We start from the raw sequence: 14910 nt of genomic DNA on the forward strand, positions 1-14910 counted from the left end.
CACCAATGAGAATCTACTGTACATAATTATGTATTGTTAAAATTAAGAAAATATGGAATAGAAGTAGATTGATTTTCCTGGAAGAGTTGTCCAGGAAAGCTTGAAATTTTGCTTTCTTTTTCTTTAATGATAATAAGCACAAGAAGCAAATAAGTAATAAATAAGTATAATTAAGCAATATCAAACACTCTTTTAAAATGGGTCTTTGCAGCATCCACATAATTGATGAGTTGAATTGTGAAGCTTTGGTAGGCTTCACAATTCCAAAAAGTTTCCATTTTGTTCTGTATAATTCAATACCTTTGTTCAATCTTTCCTCAATGTAAAATGTTACCTTAAAAGATATAAAAAAGGATCGTAGAGTAGCCTGGGGTTTGGGGAATGTAGAAGCAAAATGAAAGAGCAGCTGAGCTTTTTCCATTGGTGAGGACAGAAGTGTGTTCAGGCTGCTTGTGTGTCTCCAACTTCAGGGATTTTGTAATATCACCCTCTTTTCTATTCAGTGCTTCTCCAGTTCTCCCTCCATCCAAGACACTGCTGCAGAAGTTAATAAATGAGTGGACAACAAAAAATGAAGTGCAAGTATTTATCAGACATTACCGAATACATACATTATTGAAATAAAAAGCATGAGAAATTATATTAGCAAATGAATTTGCAGTTTAGGGACCTCTAATTAAGAGTACAATACATTTGGATTCTCTCTCTTTTAAAACTTATTCTCCATGTATTCCTAAATATGACCCATCTTCCCTGACAGCTAAATGTATTGCTGATGTCTTATTAAAGGCAACTCTATAGCTTCTTCTTCCCTATAGCTCAGGTAGACAGCCTGAGGTTTGAAGTTCTGCATAGAGCCAGCATAGCTGTTAGTGGCAAAATGACCCCCAGAATAAACAAAGAAACATGACCAGTTACCCTCAGAAGGGATTACTTGTCTCACTTGTAAACCAAGTATCAGGAGAAGTAAGCCAGTAAGTGTGAAGTCAACCTCACCAGGGAGTATGGCATGGAATCTTTTCCATAACTTAGGCTAGACATTCTGCTATGTTATGCCTGTTGATGTTTCCTTATCTTTATGAGAAAAGGAAACATGCCAGCCTTCTAGTAAAGGCCTTTGGATTAAATTCTCTGAAGGAAACTGGCCTCACCTAATAAACTCACCAGAACATAAAAGGACATGGAAAAAAAAATAAAACTAATGTGCTAATCAGTTCAATAAATGCTTGAAGCTGGCCTTAAATCAAATAAAAGACAGGAAAAGATGCCTTATTTCAGAGCTTTGAGACACAGAATGATGAGAAAAATTTCTCTTGTATTTGAATCACTGAGGGGAAAACAGTAGTCGATTCAGGAGAAGTCAAGAAATATCAGTGCAGTTTCTAAACAGTAGTAGTATTTTCCTTTCTATCTTCTGCCAAAGTTGATGGAAGCTCTCATATGGCAAGGGGCTTGGTACCTTTGCCTTCTTTCTTATTAGCTGCATGATCAATGTGAAGCCTGACTCCTGAGTATTGGCAATTCTCCCCGCTATTCCTCCAGTTCACTGTATCCAGCCCTGGAAAAATTAGAAAGTAGGTGAAGGTTTTCTTTTTCAAACACCTATTAGCCTCAAATTCTGTTTGACCATCTGATCAGTGGAAAAGCCATGTAGATCATAAAATCACTTAATACCACTGTGCTAGTCATGTAATGCATGCACCTGTCTAGAAATGTGGCATTTTCAAAGGAAGCAAGGAAAACTTACATAAATACAGACATTTCAAAAGGTGAAATTCTAGCCACAGTGAGCTCTGCATGGAATACAAATGCTTTGGGGTCAGTGCCAGTCTTGACATCTGTGATGGTTAATTTTATTTCAATTCACCTGAGTCACAGGGTGCCAGGCATTTGGCTAAACATCATTTCCAGGTATGTCTATGAGGGTGTTTCTGGACATTTGAATTGCTGGATTCAGTAAAGCAGACTGCCCTCCCCAATATGAGTAGGCATCATCAATCCACTGAGGGCCTGAATAAAACAAAAAGCAAAGGAAGGGAAAAATTTTCTCTTGTCCACCTGCTTGAGCTGGATCATCAGTCTTCTCCTGCCTTTGGACTAGGATTTATACCATCAACTTCTCTGGTTTTCAAGCCTTCAGATTCAGGCTGGAACTTTAACATTGACTCTCCTACTTCTCAGGCTTTCTGATTCAGGCTAAACCACACCACCAGCTTTCATGGGTTTCCAACTGTAGACAGCAGATTGTAGAACATCACCTTCATAATTGCATGACTGCATGAGCCAATTCTTTATAATAATGAATAGAATCTTCTTCTTTTTCTTCTTCTTCTCTCTCTCTATATTTAAATTATATTAATTTATATAATATTAAATATATAATTTATATATTTAAATAGATAAATTTGTATAAATATGTACATATAAAATATCTATATGTATATATTATATATAAATATATTCATATATACTTGTTTATATAAATATATTATTTTATATAAAATATGTACTTGTTTATTATATATAAATATATACTTGTTTATATAAATATATATGGAATTCATGTTAATTTTGTTAGATATGATCATTTTATTGTCTATATATGGAAGAATATCCTGATTTTGTTGGTGATGCATACTCAGTCATTGAAAGGTTGTACTTGTTCCCAGGTCTGCCATAACAAATCACTACAAACTTGGTGGCTTAAAATAACAGAAATTTATTATCTCAAAGTTCCAGAAACCAGAATTTTGACTGAAGTGATGTTGGCAGGACTGTGCTCCCTCTGATGGCTCTAGGGGAGAATCTATCTTTGCTTTTTCCAGCTTGTGTTAGCGCCTGGCATTCCTTGGCTTGCGGCTGCCAAGGAACTTGCATGTCAAATCTCCCTCTGGCTTTCTCTTACAAGGATGCTTATCCTTGGATTTAGGGCCCACTGGGATAAGGGCCCACCAGGATGATCTCCTCATCTAAAGATTCTTAAGTTAATTACATTTGCAAAGACCCCTTTTCCAAATAAGGTAACATTCCATCTTTTAACATATAAGGTAATATTGATAGGTTCTGAAGATTAGGGCATGGCTATATGTTTTTGGAACCACCATTCTATCTACTAAAGGGATGACATATAAGAAGATCTAAAATTTACTTTTACGTGACTCAATAAAAATAAATATGGATGAAATAAATAAGACAAAAAGTTAATGGTTGATAAATCTAGGTGGTAGATATATGGGAGTACATTGTATTAGTCTAAAATTTTGTGCTTAGGATTTTCATACTAAGCCAAGTTTAAGTTCCTCATTTTGTCAAGAGAGTCTCATTTAGGGAGCTCTTTTAGTGTAGTGGGTCAAGTGGGTCGGAGCATGGGCTCTGGGGACAGAATGCCTGAGTTTGCATCCCACCAGGCTTGACTTTGAATAGCTGTGGGATCTCAGGTCAGTTACTTATTTTTTTCCTCTACAAAATGGGGATAATAATAATACTAAATTCAGACAATTGTTATGAGAATGAAATGAAATAATGCTCATTAAGTGCTTGGCACATTGAAAGGACCTGATAAATATTAGCCACATTAATAATTATGCTGAGTCTTTCAGGATGTCCCCTTCCAACATTCCACTATTAGCTAGGAAAGACTCTCTTAGAAAGGGGGCACAGGGGATTCCCAGTTTGTGCATGTGTTTGGGAGTAGGGAGCAGGAAGGGATATAAGGTGTAAGGTATTTACATAGGTCACATGAGCACAGGACAAACCTGGGGCTGCAATGGGGTGATAGGGAGATTCTAAAAGCAAGGGGAAATCCTTGTAGACTTTTAGCCAATCTTCTACTAGCTATTGCTCAGCCCATTTCTTAGCCATAATGCTGATAGAATTAATGCAAATTCTAAAAATACCTATCATATCTAGAAAGCTGTTTCAATGCTAAGTGACTGACTCAACCTAAGTGAAAACGTTATTTATCAGGACTCTATGTTGCTTGAAAAACAACTCCCCCTGCTCATAAGGAGGTTGCTGCTTTTGGAGTGTTAAAGGAGGCTCAGGTGTGATTTTGCCATTAGGGAATCCCATTGTTCCAACAGGGAGCTGAGCCAGCCTGCTCAGGTGAGTACTGTGGCTACCGCCTCCTTCTCCTCCCACACCTCAGGGTGCCAGCGCATCTACAAGCAATTCACACTTTATATTTAGGGTGTCATTTCATTTTTACATTAAGTGCATGAAGGCTTTCACTTGCCTCACATCTCACTTAGCATCATATTTCCCCTCAACCTGTTACAGTCACCAAACATGTGCAAGACCAGGAACAAAATAAATGAAAGAACTACAACAAAAACTTAAAGATAAAGTTAACAAGAGCAAAAGGGATGAAATGACATCCCTGCAGGGACATGTGGCTTCCTGAAAAGTCCAGATGCTCTTTTGAAACAAATCTTTGGAATTACTCCCTAGTGTTGTCACTGCTCCCCACTGCATGAATTAAAATCATAAGCAAAATAATAAGTCTCAAAGTTTAGGGTCTAAGCTACAAGGCTGAAACCCCTTGTGGAAGCAGTGCTACTAAAACTTTAATGTAACAAAGTCATCTGCATATATGATAAATCTGAGATCAGTTGTTCTAACAAGCTTCCAGGTTATAACAATGCTGCTGAACCACAGACCATACTTTGATTTGCAGGAGTGTAGAACAGCAGTTCTTAAATTTGGCTACACTTTGGGTTTACATGTGGTGTGCAAAATAAAACTGATGCCACAGAGGTTCTTATTTGCCTTTAAGTGTGACCTGGTCATCATAATTTTTTTAACTTTTAATTTTAATTTTTATGGGTACATAATATGTGTATATGTTTATGGAGTACATGAGATGTTTTGATATAGGCATAAAATGTGTAATAATCACATGATGTAAAATGGGGTATCCATCCCCTCAAGCATTTATCCTTTGTGTTGCAAACAATCCAATTATACTCTTTCAGTTATTTTAAAATGTATGATTAAATTATTTTTGCCTATAGTCACCCTGTTATGTTATCAAATAATAGGTCTTATTCATTCTTTCTTTTTGTTGTTTTTGTACACATTAACCATCCCACCTCCCCTTCCAAACCCCCATTGACCTTCTCAGCCTCTGGTAACCATCCTTCTACTCTATATGTCCATAAGTGCAATTGCTTTGATTTTTAGATCCCACAAATAAATTAGAATATGAAAAGTTTGTTTTTTTGTGCTTGTTTTATTTCACTTAACATAATGACCTCCAGTTCCATCTATGTTGTTGCAAATGACAGAATCCCATTCTTTTTATGGCTGAATAGTAGTATTACATCGTATGTAAGTACTACATTTTCTTTATTGATTCATCTGTTAATGAACACTTAGGTTGCTTTTGCCATATATGGCTTTTATTATGTTAAGGTATGTTCCTTCTGTATCCAGTTTTTAAAATATTTTTTATAATGAAGGGATGTTGAAATGATCATATGGGTTTTTTAATCATTTATTCTGTTGATATGATGTTTCACATTGATTGGTTTGCATATGTTGAACCATCCTTGAATACTAAGGATAAATTCTACTCAGTCATGATGAATGATCTTTCCAATGTTTTGTTGAATTCAATTTGCTAGTATTTTGTTGAGGGTTTTTGCATCAATATTCATCAAAGATATTGGCCTGTAGTTAGTTTTCTTTTATCGATATATCTGTCTGATTTTGGTATCAGAGTAATACTGACCTCAGAATGAGTTTGGAAGTATTCCCTTCTCTTCTATTTTTCATAATAGTTTGAGTAGAATTGGTATTAGTTCTTCTTTAAATGTTTGATAGAATTCAGCAGTGAAGCCATTAGCTCCTGGGCTTTTCTTTACTGACAGAGTTTTAATTACAGCTTTGAATTCATTACTTGTTATTGGTCTGTTCCAGTTTTGGATTTCTTCATGGTTCAATCTTGGTAGGTTTTATGCATCTAGGAATTTAACCATTTCTTCTAGGTTTTCAACTTTATTGGCATCTAATGATCCTGTGAATTTCTGCAGTATCAGTTGTAATGTCTCCTCTTCATCTGCAATTTTATTTGTTTGGATCTTCTCTTTTTTCTCAGTTATTTTGGCAGAAGTTTTGTCATCTTTGTTTAACTTTTCAAAAAACCATCTTTGTTTCATTGATCTTTTGTATTGTTTCCTTCTTTTTTATTTCATTTATTTCTGCTCTGATCTTTATTATTCCTTTTCTTCTACTAATTTAGGGCTTGGTTTGCTTTTGTTTTTCAAATTCTTTAATTTAATTTAATTCATTAGGTTGTTTATTTGAAGTTTTTCTTCTTCTTTGATGCCAGCACGTATAGCTGTAATCTTCTCTCTTGGTACTGCTTTTGCTGTATCTCATAGGTTTTGGTATTTTGTGTTTCCTTTATCATTTGTTTCAAGAAGATTTTCAATTTCCTTCTTATAATTTCTTCATTGACCCACTGGTCATTCAGGAGCATGTTGTTTAGTTTCCACGTACTCGTATGGTTTCCAAAATTTCTGTTGTTATTGATTTTCAGTTTTATTCCATTGTGGTCATAGAAGATGCTTGATATGATTTCAACTTTTTAAAACATTTTAAGACTTGTTTTGTGACCCAACATATGGCCTATCCTTGAGAATGATCCATGTGCTGAGGAAAACAATGTTTATTCTGCAGCCACTGGATGAAATGTTCGTAAATATCTATTAGGTCCATTTGGTCTATAGTAAAAATTAAGTCCAATGTTTCTTTGTTGATTTTCTGTCTGGAAGATCTGTCCAATGCTGAAAGTGGAGTGTTGAAGTCTCTTAACTATGATTGTATTGGAGCCTATCTTTCTCTTTAGCTCTAATAATATTTGCTTTGTATCTCTGAGTGCTCCGGTGTTGGGTGCATATATATTTAAAATTTTATATCCTCTTGCTAAATTGACCCCTTTATCATTATACAGCGACCTTCTTTGTCTCTTCCTACAGTTTTTGTCTTGAAATCTGTTTTGTCTGATATAACTATTCTTACTCTTTTTTGGTTTCCATTTGCATGGAATATCTTTTTTCTTCCCTTTATTTTCAGTCTATGTGTGTCTTTATAGTTATCTTTATTTGTGTTTCTTGTAGGTGACAGATCAATGGATCTTTTCATTGGGTACATTTAGTCTATTTACATTCAATGTAATTATTGATAAAGAAGTACTTACTCCTGCCATTTTGTTATTTGTTTTCTGGTTGTTTTGTGGCCTTCTCTTCCTTTTTAATTTTCCTCCTGTCTTTCTTTTAGTGAAAGTTTTTTCCTCTGGTGATATAATTTAGTTTCTTGCTTTTTATTTTTTTGTAGCCATCGTATGTTATTATGTATGTTACCATGAGGCTTGCAAATAGTATTTTATAACCCATTATTTTAAACTGATGACAACTTAATACTCATTGCATAAACAAGCAAAGAGAAAATGAATAAAAGCTCTACACTTCAACTTTATCCTCCCACTTTTTAACTCTTTGTTGTTTGTATTTATATCTTACTATACTGCCTATGTCTTAAAAAGTTCTAGTTATTCTTTTCAATTGTTTCATCTTTTCATCTTTCTACTTAAGGCATGAGTAGTTTACACACCATAATTACAGTGTTACAATATTCTTTGTTTTTCTTTGTGCTTACTATTACCAGTGAGTTTTGTAGCTTCCGATGATTTTATATTGCTCATTAATGTTCTTTTCTTTCTGACTGAAGTACTCCCTTTAGCATTTGTAGTAGGATAGGTGTGGTGTTGATGAAATCTCTCCACTTTTGTTTGTCTGGGGAAGTCTTTAGTTTTCCTTCACGTTTGAAGAATATTTTCACCAGATACACTAATCTAGGTTAGTTTTCTTTTTCTTTTAGCACTTAATTACGTCATGCCCCTCTCTTCTGGCCTCTAAGGTTTGCACTGAAAAGTCTGCTGCCAGACATATGGGAGCTCCATTGTATGTTGTTTGTTTCTTTTCTCTTGCTGCTATTAGGGTCCTTTCTTTATCCTTGACCTTTGGGAGTTTGATTATTAAATGCCTTGAGGCAGTCTTTTGAGTTAAATCTGCTTGGTGTTCTATAACCTTCTTGTATTTGATATGGGTATCTTTCTCTAGGTTTGGGAAGTTCCCTGTTATTATCCCTTTGAATAAACTTTCTACCCCTGTCTTTTTCTCTACCTTCTCTTTAAGGCCAACAACTCTTAGATTTGCCCTTTTGCAGCTATTTTCTAGATCCCGCAGGTATGCTTCATTGCTTTTTTATTCTTTTTTGTGGTTGTTTCCTCTAACTTTGTATTTTCAAATATTCTATCTTCAAGCTCACTAATTCCTCTTCTGCTTGATCAATTCTCCTATTAAAAGACTCTGATGAATTCTTCAGTATGCCAAATTCCAGAATTTCTGCTTTATTCATTTTAGTTATTTCAATCTCTACTAAATTTGTGTGATAGAATTCTGAATTCCTTCTTTGTGTTATCTTGATTTTTCTTTGAGTCTCCTCAAAACAGCTATTTTGAATTCTCTGTCTGAAAAGTCACGTATCCATTTCTCCAGGATTGGTCCCTAGTGCCTTATTTAGTTCATTTGGTGAGGTCATGCTTTCCTGGATGGTCATGACACTTGTAGATATTTGTCTGTGTTTGGGCATTGAAGAGTTAGGTATTCATTGTAGTCTTCTCAGTCTGGGCTTGTTTGTACCCATCCTCCTTGGGAAGGCTTTCCATATATTCAGAAGGACTTGGGAGTTGTGATCTAAGCTGTATGTGCTTTAGGGGCCACCCCATGCCCAATAATGCAGTGGTTCCTCCAGACTCATAGAGGTACTGCCTTGATGGTCTTGGATAAGATTTAGAAGAATTCTGTGGATTACCAGACTAAGACTCTTGTTCTCTTTCCTTACTTTCTCCCAAACAGAGCCTCTCTCTCTGTTCTGAGCCACCTGGAGCTGGCAGTGGAGTGACCCAAGCACCCTTGTGGCCACCACCACTAGCACTGTGCTGGGTCAGACCCGAAGTCACCACAGCATTGGGTGTTGCCCAAGTCCTTGGCTGCAGCTTATGTTCGCTTAAGGCCCTAGGGCTCTACACTTAGCAGGTGGTAAAGCCAGCCAGGCCTGTGTTCTTCCTTTCAGGGTGGTGAGTTCCTCCACTCCCCACGCAGGTCCAGAAGTGCCATCTGGGAGCTAAGAACTAAAAGCAAAAACCTTAGAATTCTACGTGGTATTCTAGTGTGCTGCAGCTGAGCTGGCACTCAAGCCACAAGGCACAGTCCTTCCCACTCTTCCCACCCCTTTCCAAACAGAGAGGAGCCTCACCCTGTGGCCACACTACCATAGGCTCATGAGGAGTACTGCCAGACTACCTCTGATGTTCCTTGAGGGCCTAACAGCTCTTCAGTCAGCTTGTGGTGAATGCTGCCTGGTTTGGGACTCACTTTTCAGGGGAACAGGCTCCCCTCTGGCCCAGGGCAGGTCCAGAAATGCCATCCAAGAGCCAACTCCTGGAATTGGGGACCCTGAGAGTCCTCTTGGTGCTCTATCCCCCTGTAGCCAAGGTGGCACCTAAGGTGCAAGACAAAGTCCCCTTTACTTTTCCCTCCTCTGTTCTTCACGTGAAAGGCATCTTGCCACCTAGCCACCAGATTTGGGAATAGGCTGAGTCTCACCTGAAGGCAGCAAGTCTCAGAGGCTCACCCAAGGCCCTTGCCATGATACCTGGATATTACTGCTGGTTATTCAGGACCCAAGGACTCTTTAGTTAGGAGATAATTAATCCTGCCAGGAGTAGGTCCTTCCTTTCAAGGCAGTGGGTTCTCTTCTGGTCTCAGGTATGTATAGAAATGTTGTCCAGGAGCTACAGCCTGGAAAGGGGACCTCATGACTCTGACTGATGTCCTATCCTGCTGTGGCTGAGCTTATCCAAGATGCAAAACAAAGTTTTCCCTATTATTCCATCTCCTCTCCTCAAGTGAAGGGAAAGGGTCTCTTTTGGAGCCACAAGCTGTGCAGCCTGGGGTTAGGGGAAGGGTGATGCCAGCACTCCCTTAGCTTCCCCTGACTGATGTGTCATTAGGTCACATGCCCCACTTAGCCCACTATCACTGTCTCTGGGCCCAGTTCAGCATTAGGGCTTGCCTAGGAGTTGTAGTCCCAGTGGCCTAGACTGCCACTGTAGCCCATGGTGGCAAGGCTTGCGGGGAACTCAAGTTTAGACTGCTGGGGGTCAGTGATTCCCCTCTGTTTAGGGCTGGATTAAATGCTCCCTCCATGGGTGAGCATCAGCTAAGTTTCATCCAGTTTTTTTCTTTTATAATAGGACAGCACTGAGCTCAATGCCTCATAATTACTGCACTCTCTCTCTCCCCAGTGCACAGAAAAGCTCTCTGCACCATGCCACTGCTGTCACAGGATGAGGGAGGGGTGGTGTCAGTGATTCAAGACTGTTTTACCACCTCTTCAGTGCCTCTTTCAGTGATATAAAGTTAAAACCAGAGCGTAAGACCTAAAATCATAAAAACCCTAGAAGAAAACCTGGGCAATACCTTTCAGGACATAGGCATGGGCAAAAACTCCATGAATAAAACACCAAAAGCAATGGCAACAAAAGCCAAAATTGACAAATGGGATCTAATTAAACTAAAGAGCTTCTGCACAGCAAAAGAAACTATCATCAGAGTGAACAGGCAACCTACAGAATGGGAGAAAATTTTTGCAATGTATCCATCTGACAAAGGGCTAATATCCAGAATCTACAAAGAACTTAAACAAATTTACAAGAAAAAAACAAACAATGCCATCAAAAGTGGGTGAATGACATGAACAGACACTTCTCAAAAGAAGACATTTATACAGCCAACGAACATATGAAAAAATGCTCATCATCACTGGTCATAACAGAAATGCAAATCAAAACCACAAGGAAATACCATCTCATGCCAGTTAGAATGGTGATCATTAAAAAGTCAGGAAACAACAGATGCTGCAGAGGATGTGGAGAAATAGGAACACTTTTACACTGTTGGTGGGAGTGTAAATTAGTTCAACCATTGTGGAAGACAGTGTGGCAATTCCTCAAGGATCTAGAACCAGAAATACCATTTGACCCAGCAATCCCATTACTGGGTATATTCCCAAAGGATTGTAAGTCATTCTACTATAAAGACACATGCACATATATGTTTATTGTGGCACTGGTCACAATAGCAAAGACTTGGAACCAAGCAAAATACCCATCAGTGATAGCCTGGATAAAGAAAATGTGGCACATATACACCATGGAATACTATGTAGCCATAAAAAGAATGAGTTCATGTCCTTTGCAGGGACATGGATGAAGCTGGAAACCATCATTCTCAGCAAACTAACACAAGAACAGAAAAGCAAACACTGCATGTTCCCACTCATAAGTGGGAGCTGAACAATGAGAATGCATGGATACAGGGAGGGGAACATCACACACTGGGGCCTGTCAGGGGGTGGCGGACTAGGGGAGGGATAGCATTAGGAGAAATACCTAATGTAGATGACAGGTTGATGGGTGCAGCAAATCACCATGGCACGTGTATACCTATGTAACGAACCTGCACATTCTGCACATGTATCTCAGAATATAAAGTATAATAATAATTTTAAAAAAACAGGTACTGTGAATGCTCATCTGATTTTTTGTTCTTATGAAGGTGGTTTGTTTTTTTTTTTTTTTTTTTTTTGCAGACAGTTGTTAGATTAGTGTGTTTGCAGGGGTTGGGGGACAATCGGTGGAGACTTCTATTCTGCCTTCTTGCTCTGCCCCTTACCAATCCTGTACCTTGAATTTTTAAATGCACCCTGATATTTCTAATTGCCCCTTAATTTCTAAGCAAAGTTTGACAATAACTGGTGTAGAGTTTTTTTAATTTTCTTGAATTCTTGGAGGGCCAGACACAAAGTGCTTGGTTCAATACTGAGTGACTCTACTGGCTGAATGTTGCTTTTCAATAATAAAATTGCCTGGGACCCACTCCTGGTAGTTCAGATTCAATTAGTTTAGGGAAGGGCGCAAACATCAGAATATTTCAAACCTCAGCTAATTCTTATATGCATCCAGGTTAGGACTCATTATTTAAGATATTGCAAGAAGGAATTGGAAAAACACCTTTAATTGTCATAGGAAAAATAGACATAGCTTACAGGGAGAAAATATGATGGTTCTAAATATATATATATATATATATAGGGTAGCAACTGCTTGCCTTGGTATTTTGTAATAACAAATCTAACATTTTGGTAGATGATGGTGGGGACTGAAATAGCATTAAACATGGGGTTGGATTACCACATCCACATTTAAACCTTCTTTTAATCTACTTATTTTCAGAGTTTAAAAATAGCACAATGTTTTGAACATAGTGGATACACAGTCAATATTTAATGTCCTATCAGATAAAGGCAATATTATAACATTCCTGGGATAATTTCCATACTGAAATAATAAATGAGGATGTATTATAATATAAAGCATTATATATTATGCAACCAGAAACACTTATATTGCACTTTTAAACTAGGAGAGAAAGTTATGTCATTCTTAATATAGTAATCTATCTAAAACCAGCATTTAACAACATAGTTAATAGGGAGACTAGAGGCATTTATATAAAAGTCATTATGAGGCAGGGATACTCATCATTATTGAATATTGTTATGGTAGTTCTACTGAATGCAACCAGACTAGGGAGGAAAAGGAGTAAAGGGCTTAACTCTTGGGAAGGGAAAAAAGATTGTTATTTGCAGATGATATAATAGACTGCCTAGAAAATTAAAGAAAATTAGTTGAAGATCTGCTAAAACCAATGAAAAAGTCCACTGTGAATATTACATAGAAAATAAATATGGATGAGTATTAATTTTCCTATATATCAGGAAGTGCAAACTCAAATGTCTTTAAAAGATAGGTAGGTAACCTAAATGCATGACCTCTCCTTGTGTGGGCAATATGCTGTTCACAATAGCAAGAAAAATATAAACTAGCTGACTTAAAAGAAACACACAGAGTCTTTATGCTGAACCTATGAAAACTGAGCAAATAAAGAAATATATAGTGTGTTTTTAGATCACTTGGAGAACAAACAGGCGATACTAGCCAGGAATGTTTAGAATAATGAGTGTAAGAAGGGAGAACTTTGGCTATCCCTATCAAATATTAAAATGTATGTGATAACTATGGCAATTGAGATGGAGTCTTCTATTTCTGTTTTACTTGTTTACTTGTTTGATGAAAGAATAGGTAGATCATTAGAACAGAAAATAAGAAACAAAAACATAGGCAAGTGTAGATAAAATTCTAGCCTATGTCACATTCATTCATTTATTTAAAAATAATGCTCTAAGCACTATTCTAGTCACTGAGGATACAACAGTGAATATGGTAGACAAGAGTCTGTTTCTCTTTGTATTCTGATTGGAGAGACAGACAGTGCTCTTTTTCTCTCTCATATACATGCATATATATATTATATATAAGATATGTATATAATATATATAATAAATAAGAAAAATAAAGATAATTCATGTAGGGTGGTATAATTTTGACTTGAGGAGGTGACATTTAATCTGATAAGTGAATGGCTAGAAGAAGTGAGCCATGCAAATGCAGGGGAAAGAACCTTTCAAAGAAAGTATCAGGCTTGGTGTAGTCAAGAAACGGAAAGAAGTATGGTGGAGAAGAGTAGGCAAGGGGGCGAGAATATGTGAGGTTGACAGGAGTTAGATTTTGTAGGACTTTGTACCCAAGATAAAGAACTTGGATTTTATTTTTTAAGTATAATAAAGAAATATTGGAAGGTTTTAAAGCAGAGGAGTGACAGTCTGACTTGTCATTTATAAAGATCACTCTGGTTTCTATTTGTAGAATGAACTACAAAGAGCCAGTATGGAAATGGCCAACCCAGACAGGAGCCTATCAGAGTAGTCTGGGAAAGATGAAAGTGACCAGGATAAAGTAGGGGTAGTGAAGTTGGAAGGAAGTGAATTAATTTGGAGGAAAAGTCAAAAAGATTGAATTGGGACACTGAAGAAAATAAAGGAATCAAGGATAATTCCTAGTTATGGTCTAAAAGAACTGGGTGCATGATACTAAGAAGACTAGAGAAAGACCAGGATGGGGGTGGGTGTGGGGAATCAAAAGTTTCAAATATAGTAAGTTTTAGATGTCTATCAGAGATTTGAGGAAGTAACAAGCAGGCAGTAACCTATAGAAATCTGGTGTCCTGGCAAGTTGGGCTTGAGATATCCATGTTGGGCAATAATCGATGATTATATTTAAAGCCAAGGCACAAATGAGCATGTTAGGGAGGCAAAGGAGTCCTAAAAGTGTGCCTGGATGCTGGCATTTGGAGGACACACAGAAAAGGAGCAAGGCAGCAGGGGAAACAGGAAAAAGATAGCTGGGGTGGCTGGAGAAAAACCAGACAGGTATTGAAGCAGACAGAAGGAAGTAGTTCAGGGAAGGGGTAGTCAACTGTGCTAAATCCTGTGGATAGTTGAAGCAATATACAAACAAAATAGAGAGCACTACCTAGCTTGAAAAGAGCAATCTTGGTGAAGCTGATGGGTATGCGATACCTTTTAGAATGAGAGGCAAGGAGGTGGAGATAGCTACTTTTGACAACCTTTTTAGTGTCACTGAAGTGACATTTCAACCAATATTGTAATAGAAAAAAAATTACTTCAATTTGCTAAAATCAGTTCAAACCAGCAGGGAGAATGATCATTTTATAAATGACCTTGGTATAATGTATTATTTATTGGAAAAATTAAATAATTGATTAAAATTTTAGGAAAAAAAGAAAGTAATACTTCAAAAAGATAAGAAATCTGTCTCTAACTGGTAGTATAATGTGTATTTTCATTTTGTAGTTATACATT

The 14910-nt window shown here is 37.1% G+C and overlaps 1 protein-coding gene across 1 annotated transcript in view; it reads right to left on the reverse strand.

Moving 5' to 3' along the window:
* Nucleotides 1-572: 572 nt before the first annotated feature.
* SEM1 (SEM1, 26S proteasome complex subunit) overlaps nt 573-14910 on the reverse strand; it is an 88527-nt gene continuing 74189 nt past the window's right edge. Inside the window, exon 3 of the mRNA XM_055114725.2 lies at nt 573-1558. Within this exon, the coding sequence (XP_054970700.1) occupies nt 1531-1558 (28 nt within the window). The 3' untranslated portion in view covers nt 573-1530. The remainder of the gene's footprint in view (nt 1559-14910) is intronic.

Source organism: Pan paniscus, chromosome 6 (assembly GCF_029289425.2).
Source record: "Pan paniscus chromosome 6, NHGRI_mPanPan1-v2.0_pri, whole genome shotgun sequence".
NCBI lineage: Eukaryota > Metazoa > Chordata > Mammalia > Primates > Hominidae > Pan > Pan paniscus.